General features: G+C 36.5%; 1 protein-coding gene across 3 annotated transcripts in view; it reads right to left on the bottom strand.

The window, feature by feature from the left end:
- RAPGEF2 (Rap guanine nucleotide exchange factor 2) overlaps nucleotides 1-12,085 on the bottom strand; it is a 177,992-nt gene that overhangs the window by 25,017 nt on the left and 140,890 nt on the right. For all 3 annotated transcript variants that reach the window (XM_030449638.1, XM_030449636.1, XM_030449637.1), the window contains exons 8-16: nucleotides 10,406-10,583; nucleotides 8,846-8,982; nucleotides 8,031-8,189; nucleotides 5,994-6,146; nucleotides 5,466-5,630; nucleotides 3,631-3,738; nucleotides 3,337-3,540; nucleotides 3,130-3,238; nucleotides 699-945 (exon numbers count right to left, since the gene is read on the bottom strand). In XM_030449638.1, coding sequence (XP_030305498.1) covers nucleotides 699-945; nucleotides 3,130-3,238; nucleotides 3,337-3,540; nucleotides 3,631-3,738; nucleotides 5,466-5,630; nucleotides 5,994-6,146; nucleotides 8,031-8,189; nucleotides 8,846-8,982; nucleotides 10,406-10,583 — 1,460 coding nt within the window. The remainder of the gene's footprint in view (nucleotides 1-698; nucleotides 946-3,129; nucleotides 3,239-3,336; nucleotides 3,541-3,630; nucleotides 3,739-5,465; nucleotides 5,631-5,993; nucleotides 6,147-8,030; nucleotides 8,190-8,845; nucleotides 8,983-10,405; nucleotides 10,584-12,085) is intronic.

Here is a 12,085-nt window from a genome sequence, read left to right on the forward strand (position 1 = left end):
GAACAGATTTCTTCCTCACTGATGAGAAGAAAAATTGCAAAAGAAAACACTGATTACGTATAAACTACCCTACACAATTAAGTCTTCGCATTGATGCTTTATGTCTTGTCCAAGAAATAGATTCCCATAAAACCACACAAAAATCATTCCTCTATTCTTTCCAACAATCCTCATCACACCTCTATTTCTAAAATGTATTCATAAAACAAAGGGTATCAGATACCATGTTTAACTTTCATTAAAAATATAGTCAATTCAATCAAGACAGAGTTTTAAACTTAGTCTGCCTTACAGCAGTACACAAAAATTCTTATAGACTGATGGAATATGGTGTCAATTGAAATTATTGCAATCAAAACAATATGCAAGCATATGTCCTTGCAGTGTTATTCTGAAAATAACTGCCTGGGATGCTTCCACTTAACATTCCTCATGGAAGAAAACAGTAAATAACATGAAAAATACTTATGCCATCAGATATCTAAATAGTCTATCTAAATAGTAAAATATGCCTTCATTGATGTCAAGAGCTGCACTATTGTCTATGATTAATCAAATATTCAGACTAGTATTTTCTAGTATATTTGTCCAGTTACAAGCATTTTTAGCATTAATATATGAAAGAATCATGACAATTATAATGATAAATTATTAAAATTTAACACAAAGCAAAATTTAAGAGCAAATAGGAAACTCACTTGTATGGTTTTTGAGGCAAAATACTGATTCGAGTCTTGTCAAGTATCTTCTTTAATTTATTTCTTCCCCCAACTGTGTTTGCTTTACTCTTCTTATTTACTTTTTCTAATCCTATTACCTGCTCCACATCAACAGCAAGATCTGGGATGGAATAACGACTTGCCTTTTTAATATCACCAATTTTAGGCAGGTGGGGAGCACCATTTCTTTTTTCCTCTGACAACCGTGTGAGAAGTTCTTTAAAGACTGCAGAAGACAAGAAAGAAGAGGAAAGGAAAAGAATAAAAATAGTTAAAGAAAACTCTATGCACCAGACTAGTTTAATATTAATGATTATGAAAACCTAAATAGGATATTCAGTAAATCCACGTATTAAATATAGGACTTTAAAAAAAAAATTTAAAAAGGACATTCATTTTTTTATAGAATAAGAAAATTAGTAAATTGGCCCAGTGCAGAATATATACTAGATGACCACATGGTTGCATGGATGATACCAACAGAAGGAATTTTACTTTTCAACCTCAAGGCCCCAGGCTTCTTCAGAATATTAACACACATAAGAAGAGAAGATTAGACAAAAAAGAGACAGAAAAACAATTGAGAAAGAATGTTTTAAATTGACAGCCAGCAAGAAAAGCTCTCAGATGGACAAAAATTTAGTAGCAACAGGATGAAAATTCTGAAATCAGAGAGCAAGCTGCAACAAAGTCATAAAGAAAACAGAAACGAGTACAAGCCTAGGAGACACCTTGGATGTTTGACAGGGCTGTTGCATCCATCTGCCAAGTTATACAAAAAAATCCCTTATACTCCCTCAGCTCCTTAGCAAAGAGTTATCTCTGAGGAAGAAATACCTCATGAATTTGTTAATTAGTTCTTCTACTGCAACTTTTAGCATCACAAAAATGTTGGTATTTTTAAATACACTGAACAAAACTCATCCAGAGAACATGTCAAATATTGTGAGAGGAAGGTTCCATATAGAAATGGAAAAATCACCCAGTAAGTCAATTTTTAACTTTAAATTAAAACTGATAATTAAATCCAAGGGATTGTACAAAAAGCAAGAACAAGGGCAACCCACTAAAGGATGAGTATTAGGGCCTAGGTTTTACTAGTATGTATTAATTTTGTCTTTAATATTCATCCTTATCGCCAGAGGTATATGACAAATCACCAAGAGACTCAAAAACTTCAAGTAAGATAAATAAAGAGAGATGGAGGACAGCAATCCCAGCAAATAACAGTCTTGTTGAATAGCAGCTGGAGAGACAAATCAGATACAGATAAGATGATGCTATTAAAAAAAAAATTAAACCCTCCATTTGGGATTTGTCGATAAGGAATACTGCATGCAATACACAGAAAGTAACTGTTCTGAGACTCCTCTGTGATGTGATTTCATTATTTGCAGGGGAGCAACATGAAAACTTAGCAATTTTAGAAAAAATACAACTGAAGAACTGAACAAATTGAGCTTTATCTTAAGCATACCAAAATAACACAGGAGATGCAAAACCTAGTGTCTGAAGAATGGTTACACAGAACTTATACACAGAGAAACAAGCACATACTGTTAAACAAGCATATACAGATAAATGAGGATTCTAATTACTAGAAACCATTGAAATATTAGAATCTTTATGGCAAAGCAAAAACAATCCCCAGGGAAGAGATTCGGCAAACATCTCTTGGAGATAACCCAAGCACATTTAATCATTTCTTAGTGCAGTGACATCCTGTGGTAACATTCTGCTCTACTTATTTGCTGTGAAGAACCTGATCCTGAAAGAGATACACAGGGAACACGACACTAAATTATTTGAATCATCTGAGTATCCTGTGTTAAAAAACAAACAAAAGCCACAAACTGTTAATTAGGTAGGATGCTAATCAAGGTCCTGAGCTGCTTAAAGACTCCTTCATGACTCTTTCAGTACTTGTTAGAAGGAAAAATGAAGATAATAGATTCAGAGGGTACCAAGATTGCTTTTACATAGCTGGCAAGAAAGTTTTTATTAACCTTATGACAGTCGTTGTATGCATGGGCTGAAAAACTATGAGCAAATTCAGCAGACATATTAAGATCCCTGATAAACTGAAATTCCAAGAGAGGCTTCTTTCTTGAGAAAGGACGAGATCTTATCCATTATAGACACATTTTGTAAATTCAAGTTAAATGGTCACAATAGTTCCCCCCTTAGTCCAGAAACATGCACTTGTTAGAGTAGATTCACTTCACTTAAGACCCAATTCATAAACTTTTCCCTGCAATTAATGAACTCAGGTATTTTAGGACTTGCAAGCTTCTTTTTTGCATTCTCAGCACAAGTGTTTCAAACAAAACTATTTTAAACTATTAAAAAAAAGTTAGACTCCCTTTTAAATTAGAACAGAAATCAGAACAAACAGTGCACACAAACTTACCAAATAAATTGGTCTTCACAGTGATAGACAGATGAGTGTTGTTTCTAAGAATTTCCATGGCTTTTGACAGCTGAATGTTTTCAAAGTTTTGACCATTCACTTCCAGGATCTAAAACCACAAACAGGTAGTGTGATTTTTATTCAGAGAAGAGAAAGGAAACAAACAAGGGAGGAGGGGGCAGGGAAAGACATTTTAAAATTACACACCTGGTCTCCACGTTTCAAGCCTGCTTCTGTAGCTTTGCTACCAAAATCAACACTGTCAACAAAGATTCCAAAACCCTTTTCTGACCCTCCCAGCAAGATAAAAGGCAAAGGGGCTTCTCGAGATGGCTTTGTTAAGGTTATCAATCTTCTTTTAGCTTTAGCAGCACAAGCAATATTTAACAGCCTCAAATGTCCACCCATTTTCTACAAAAGAAAAGCATGAGTTAAATATAACACCACCCTGGTTACTACTCCCCACCATCCCAAACTGTTAGGAAAAACCCTCACTCTTACCTCCCTCTCCAAATTGTTCTCAAATTCTTCCAGAAATCGAGTCATAGCAGGATCTCCTTCAAAATCATTGAAGTGATTGTTCACCCACAACAATACTACCCGTGTAACCTGAAAGTTAATCAATAACGGAAGTATTTTCCAGGAATACCCAGAACAGCATCAGTGCTAAGTTCTTAAAGAACACTGCCACTTAAAGCTTCTGTAAATTTCTACTGGAATCCTAAATCTTACACATATACACAAACCTAACTTCACTTTATGTGTCAGGTGGGCAGAATTAATTATTAAAATTGCTTATATTTCCTAGAGAACACTGTGAGTAAGTGGCTATTTCAAATTTGATGGAGTAGGGTACAGAGCAAACAGGTAAAAGGCAATGTGTTAGACATTTCTGGTATAACAACAATTTCCTGTTCATGTACACTTCCAAATCTGCTTAATTCTTTAAGCACGTGATCATAAAGCTTCCAGTACTACTTCATATTTACTCTCTATTCTCACAAATCTTTAAATAAGCCACCATTAACTTCATTAGGCATTTACCCATGTCAAAGAGCAATGATATATTTAGAGATGAAGGTAAAAAAAATGATTGTCAGAAGCAGGAAAGAGGCCTCAGTGAATAAATGTGGTGGTTTTTTTTCCTCGGAGTAAATTTTTCAGTTTACTCCTCCTCCTTTCCCTCCAGCTCTACTGCACTGCACCAGTGCTGCAGCTCCCAGCCACAGGGATGTAGGATAGGGGTAACATTTCTGACATATTTGAGATTTTTCCACCTTCAAAACTGAAGATGAACTTCCTGTTAAGCATCTGTAGTGTTTTTCACTAATGCGAATGACACTGGAAAATCCAGCCAACGTTTGGTTAAATTTAGGCTAATTACAAATTTTTAAAATTGCCTGGGAAGTTGCAAGCCATGCAGTATAACACATTTTAAAATCACTGCAGTGACAGCTCCAGTATCAATCCTGTTAATGTCTAACCTAAATCTACCTTCTTCCACTTTAAAACCATTAAAATCATTCCCCTTTATCCTTGTAGAAAGTAGAAAGTCCCTCTCCATCTTTCCTGTAAGGTCCCCTCAGAGCCCTTCTTATGCCATTAAAAGACAAAAATATTAAGTCAAGCACCCAGCTACTTGGCAAAATCATCACAAAGGTTGGATCTCAAACATCCTGCTCTGATTTCTATCCCTTTCACTCTCCTCACTGCCTATTAGCCCCTAATACAACACAGCCAAAACCTTCCAGCATCCTTGTTCCTCACTTGCTTATCTCCACTTCTGCCAAGCTGTTTTCTGAGTCCAGCCTTTTTTTTCAGCACCACTCAGTGTCAGAGCGGGTTGGTTATTGACAGGACAGCACAGAGAGCTATATCAGCAACTGTGCTGGGTCATGCTTTTACAGAGGCTGAGGGGATTATCCATTGGAGGAATAAGTTTAAAGATTACATCTTGTATTATAGCTCTGAAGCTGTAACAAGCCTATGCTAAACAATATCACAGAACTTATTTATATGCTCAGATTTCAAGACACAATATAATTGTATTGAATTATATTAAATAAAAATACTTCATTGAAAAGTTTCCCCTATAACTAAGTTGTATTGTAAAAACACAAAGACAGACATAGCTAATTTACCTTCATTAAACACGTTAGTACTTTAATAAAATATGTAAAAAATGTTTTCTTGGTCTTACCCATGTATTTTCTGCCATTAAGTTATGTCACCAGCTATTTGTGTCTTACTCAGTTTAGTTACTGCCCCTAAAATTTATTTTATTATTAATAGCCTATGTTCAGTGCAAACAGGTTTGTGATTCAAGGGATTTTAACCTTATCCCTGAGGCTGGGGTCATCGAACCACTCCAACAACTTCTTGCCCACTTCCATTGGGCTGGAAAGAAAGGTCCGATACGTCAACAGGAAGTCTTCTATAAATGTTGGGTCTACCACAGAGTGCTCTTCCACCAAATGCATGGTTAACCTTTCAGCTGTTCCCTATGAAGGAAGTAAAAAACCAAACCTTAGTTACTGAAATAGATTTTCAATAAATGCAATTTTTTTGTCTCATGACTTACTGAAGATTAATTAAACTTGAAAGAATACCAGTACCTACTGACTGCTGAGCAAAGCAAACTTAGCAGCTTAACCATTCTGATAAGAAATGTACAAAACTTCCATAACTGAATTCTATAAAAATCACTATGTGCATAATAGTAAAGAGGAAAAAACAGAGAAATAATTACTGTTTTAAAATAAACATTTTTGTAATATATGTTTTAACTAATCCTGGATGTAAATTGCCAAGGTAAGAAGTTTACAGAAGAGACTTCTGAAAGACACTCCCTGGTATGCTTTTACCTTGATGACAATGTGACCTTTTCTTGTTCCAGTACGATCAAGCTCCCTGTGCTCCTTCACCATCACAATCTCCCCTTCCTCTTCTACCTTCTGCATGTTCTTTTCCACTTGATTGAGGATGCGGCAATAATCTTGCTGAGCTATACACACAAACTGGAAAGAATCATCACACACCAGTATTAAAAGGCAAAATCTTCAGAAAAGTATTTAGACTTAAGTACTCTACTCATAGAAAAGATAAAGGTGTTTCTCAACCTGCAGTGAGCCAAATTTTTCTTTACAACAATTCAGCTGTAGTAAGCAGATACACACGCACAGTAGTTCCACTACAATCTTGCAGTTAAGAGGAGAGCAATAGTCATCAGAGCAAAATGATTTACCATTATCAGTCATTTTTGCTTAATTGCCTTGACCTCCCCTAGAGATGAGGCTCAGTATCTTAGCTGGTATTTCTTCTCCTATGCAAGCTTTTTTGTGATATTTAGAAGGTTTAAGAGCTTGAAGGGAAAACATAGCTTTTATTTTTGTGCTTATTGCTACTGTAAGTAATAATAGCTATGGAAAATTGAAATTAAGTCAGTCATTAAGAAAACTAACATTTAATCAATTACATGAGTGTAAGCACACAGAAACAAATTACTTTTGGATTAAAGCACACAGCAGGAAAAATATTTTCTTCAATCAATTGTTCAGTCAAGAATAAGGGCAGGAATAATAGAATGGTTTGGATTGGAAAGGACCTTAAATATCACCTGGTTCCAACCCCACTCTATGGGTGGGGACACTTCCCACTAGCCCAGGATGCTCCAGTTCCCATCCAACCTGGCCTTGAACACTTCCAGGGAGGGGGTAGCCACAGTGTCCCTGGGCAACCTGTTCAGTGTCTCACCACCCTCAATACAGCATTTCTTAAGTGCAGCCTAAATCTGCCTTCTTCCAGTTAAAAGCCATTACTCCTTTCCCTATCACTACACACCCTTACAAAAAAATCCCTCTCCAGCTTTTCTCTAGGTCCCCTTCAGATACTGGAAGGCCACTAAAAGGTCTCCCTGGAGCCTTCTCTTCTCCCGGCTGAACAAGCCCAACTCTCAGCCTGCCTTCATCAGAGAGGTGCTTCAGCCCTCTCAAGAATCCTAAGGGTATCTTGAGAATATTCATAGCACCTGCACTATGCAAATATAATTAAGACCACTCACTGTTATTCAGAAAAAGAAAATACTATGCACACTACGTATTGCCTCTGTAACTCGTTGAAAGTTTTATACTTCTTGTCTCTTTTGGGGCAAGATTGAACTGCCTACTTCTGTGAACATGGGTGTTTAACTGAAAGGAAATAATAAGTCTTTCTTCTGACTGAACAGTTGTTAAATCCTCACGTACATACTTAAGACAAAGGAAGTAGATTCCCAGCAACAGTATTTTATTTGTAATTAATTTACGTAACTTTTCCGTTTCCAGCAGCTAGCAGTAGCTGAAACAGAAGTCCCACAGTTCAGATTCACTGCAAAATATTATCCTAAGATACCATTTATGCAGTTCTCAGGAGTTAGATGGGCAAACTACACCAGATGACTGCATTAACACACATTTACACCCATTTCAAAGGGCATCCTTCTGGGAGCTAATTAGCCATCAGGATGAAGAAAAACACTTAATTCACCCAGGGCTTGGTTACTTTTTCTGGAATGGAATAAGCAAATAGCAACCACATACCCACATCAGGATAGTAGTTTTATGCTATGAGAAGCATTGCTTACACCTGACGGCCTGTGTTTTAACAAATGTCAAGGCATTTTCCTTTAAAGGTCAGATTAGCTGAAACAAGGACACTTTCCACTCACATCTTGGGGGATCTGGTATTACTTTATGATTCAGTAGCTGAGTTGAGTAAAGAGAACGGCAATCACCCATAGTTCCCAACCATCATACCGGGTTACCCACTGGAGGTTTTATATATATTCCATTTTAAATGCCTAAGGAGATGCATTATGCCTCTATGTAAGTGATTTTTGCATACAATACAGTCCAACACTCTACCTGGCAGTCATCCACTTTGGTTCTCATCACTCCTTTCATATATTCCTTTTCCATGGTAGGGGAAACACCAAAGCTGTTCCCCATGCAGAGTATCTCTGTTCTTCCATCAGGATATGTCACCTCCACAGAGCCATTCAAAATGACCGACCAGGAATCCAGCTACAAATCAAATATTGCAGTATAAAGGAAAACTGACTCACTTAACATTGTAATATTATACTATGTAGATACAACCCTCACCATTTTGCCAAAAGAAAAGTTAATTTTTAGTACCTATTAAAAAATTCTATAAAATAGTTCACCTTAAATGTGCAACTATTTTCATCTCAGGAGAACTGGGACCTTGAGTTTATCTTTAATTTTATGAGTTTATGTAAGTCTATAAGAAAAATAAACTCAAAAAAGTGAATGAAAGAAGGTTTTAAGACACCACTGAAGCACTGAAATAAACTCCCAGCACCAGCTCCAACAGGCAGATAGCATTTTGTACATTATAAAGAGTAATTTTTTTGTGCTTAAATAGAAGCAAACTATTCCAGAACAAAAAGAGGTTTAATTTACCTAGTCAAGGTTACTTTTCTGGGGTGTTTTTTTGTTGGGGTTTTTTTGTGATTTTTTTGTTTGATTTGTTGTTTGTTTGTTGGTTTTTTTTGTGGGGTTGGGTTTCTTGGGTTTTTCTGGGGGGGGGAGGAGGGTGCTTTGGTTTTTTTTGGTTGATTGGTTTGTTGGTTGTTTTTAAGAAACAAAAGAAGCCATTAACACTGTGGAATCTGCAACCTTTAATGTAATAAGAGTCAGAAGCAACTTTTACTGACCTCTTCCCCATCATTTAGTACAATAGTTCCTGCTCTCTCCACAACTGCAAACACCATTACAGCACAGAGCTCTCTCCTCACTGACATTGTCATGTTAGCAAAAGCAGGCAACTGATGCATGAATTCCAGTAGTTGTTCTGAAAGAGAAAAAGCCCACTCAGTCGTGCATGTCAAAACAACAAAGCACAGTAAAGACAGTTCTTCAGCAAGATACCCGAGGCTACTTAAGCTAAAATGCTGCACAATCATTTCTGTATACTAATAAATCATGTACAGTGGCCTGTTGTAATTACTGGGTATTTTGTAGACACAGACTGGATGGTCAGATCATCAACAGAAGCTCTGCAAAGTAGAAGTCAGCATAATAGAAGATTTGTAATGTAACCAAAAGCTCTGAATAAAACCAATGATACTTGTAATACTCCAGCCAGGACAAGAACTCCCTTAAAACTATGACAGGCCTATATAAAACACAGCAAGACTTTAAGCAGGGAAATTTCACAAAACTGAGCAACTTCATTGGTAAAAACATGCCTTCCTAGGTTAGACTTTACAGTAAATTATACTTGATCATCATGTGGTGGCTTTACAAAGCTCCATTTGGAGGGACCAGAGAGGATTACTATTGATGCTCTGGAGTTACAATACTACTCACCAGTGAACTTACCCATATTTGGGCTCATACATCGTTCATAACTGCAGAACTCAATTTTTCTTAGTAGTCCTGCTGTGGGATTATGTGCCCTAAATGCTAGACTTTTTTGCTTCACTTAATCTAAAAACCTGCAGTAAGGCAATAGGATCCTGTCTATTTCCTAAATTTTTATTCACTGATCACAGAACAGTTGATGTTGGGAGGGACCTCTGGAGGTCATCTGGTCAAACCCTCCTGCTCAAGCAGAGATACATAGTGGCTAGGATCAGATGGCTGCCCAAGATCATGTCCAGATCTACAAGGAGAGAGACCTCTCTAACACCTCTCTGGGCAACCTATGCAGTGTTCAACTTCAATTCTAGTTATAATTTGCTTTTGATGTACTTAGCTGTATGTTTACATAACAAATTAGACTGATTAGATGCACATTTAAAGATCCTAAAGGCTCCAATGTTTAACACAACTCTTTGGTTAAAAACAGAAACAACATCAAAACTTACAATTAAAAACTTCTATGTCATAAGAATCCAGTATTGCTGTTAACTTATTGGTGTTGAATTAATTAATTTTAAACTTTGACTTGCTAACTGTTTTCCAGTATGCAATGATGAATACTTGACAAACCAGTTCTGGTATCAGTAAGAAGTTAAAGCTTTAGGTTGAAAGGGCCAGCAACTAAGTTTTCACCCGTATTATGTGTGTTTTCCTATTCTTCTTTGGCTGTCCTTGCTCACTGGCTGAATTGCTCACTGGCAATTTATGAACCACTTTGCAGAATGAACACTAAGCTTAACAATTACAAAAGCCAATTATTACAATAAAACTTGAAGCTCTACAAGTAATCATTTTTTTTTTTGGTGTAGGAAAACAAGTTTGACAGTATTTCACTACACTGCAATACTTACCGATGTCATCATCTGTTCTGTCTATTGGGTCCTTCTCCAAGCAGTCTCTAACAATATCTCTACTCATCAAAGGATCTGATGCCCTTTCAATGTCTTCTTCATCATCATCATCCTCTGAATCCACTGCTGTCTCTGGCAAGCCACTGAGATCCATATCACCAGCCTCACTTTCTGTAGCCTAAATTAATGCATAAAAACTTTTTTAAAAAGATCAAAACGTTTAATTGTGCATAGAAATTCATTCTATGATTTAACAGATCCTTCAAACTCACTCAATATTTTATGCAGTCTTTTTCTTTAAATATCTTTTTTAAACTAACAACCTAAAGCCCACAAGGCTTTTAACACTTGTTTCAATCAGCCACATATAAACAGGATTCAACAGACATAATCAGTAGGTCTTGTGGGAGTTGAAGGCAGTTATGTTTCAAGGAACATTTTCTGGGAATGTTAGCTGAATAATTTTTTTTAAAATAAACATTTAATTTAAAACAGTTTCTGTTCCTGCCACAACTTTATGTTTTCAGACACCTACGGATGCAATGTAGTAGACAGTTTGGGAAAATAAGAACAGCATCAAAATGCTACAGGAATTGTACTTTCTCCCAGCAACATAGGACTGTATTTTTTCTTCTACAATTCTTGTTGAATGTAGTTAAATATGGCTTTCATTTTCTGATAAACTGTATAAGAATTTACAGATGCATAAAAAATGAGGAGTCACTGCTTCAGTACCACAGATGGACTATACAGAATATCTGCCATGCTTAACCTGTTTCAAATTGTACTTAAATGAGGGAAAACATAGCCCATATATAGCCTGAAGTCATTAGTACAGCACCTCAAGGTAAATACATTTTAATGATTCAGTTTTAAGATGAAACAATAAATCCCACAAACCTGAGTCTGTCATAGGTGACAAAGCTGCTTTTTCTCAGAACCCGATTAATACCAGAGCAGCTGCCAAGGCTCAGCTATGACAATTTTTAAGGAAATGCGAGCTTCTAATGAGCAACTTTTAATCCATTGAGAAATTGAGAAATTTGAGAAATCAAGTTTCTATATGCCTTTTAGGAACAGTTTGTTTATGTGACTCTGGAAGCACACAATGCATTTACAGCTACTTTAAAAGTACTGTATGGGGCAAACACATCTACTAAAGCCTGTTTTATTGATCTGCCTCACAGGCTGGTTTAAAAAAAAAACAACAAAAAACCAACCAAACAACACACAAAAAAACCCCAAGCAAACAAAACATACACACAAAACTAGGTCAGCCTCCAACCACACAGAAGGTAAGACAAATTACACATTGGTATTTTCATAGAATCATCTTCCCTAGGCCTGCCTCACTGGCTGGGGTTGACATCTGTTACTTTAATGCCATTATCCACAGCCACCTTATGAATGGCAGCATATGGCTGGAGACTTATCAGGGCAGATAGTGTGATTCCTAAATGCTTCTGTCCTACAGCACAACACAAGCTTTGTAACAGGTTCTTGTTCCTATAAAAAGTGTAACAGCACCAACATAATACTCAAATTATTTTCACTTTGTTTTGCTTTGGTTTTGTGGCTTTTTTTTTTTTTTTAAATGCTGAGCATTTCTTAAGCAGGATAAAGAAGGATTTATACAGGCATACAAACAAATCACAAAACTGGTTGCATGGATAACAGTAT

The sequence above is a fragment of the Calypte anna genome, chromosome 4A (assembly GCF_003957555.1).
Source record: "Calypte anna isolate BGI_N300 chromosome 4A, bCalAnn1_v1.p, whole genome shotgun sequence".
NCBI lineage: Eukaryota > Metazoa > Chordata > Aves > Apodiformes > Trochilidae > Calypte > Calypte anna.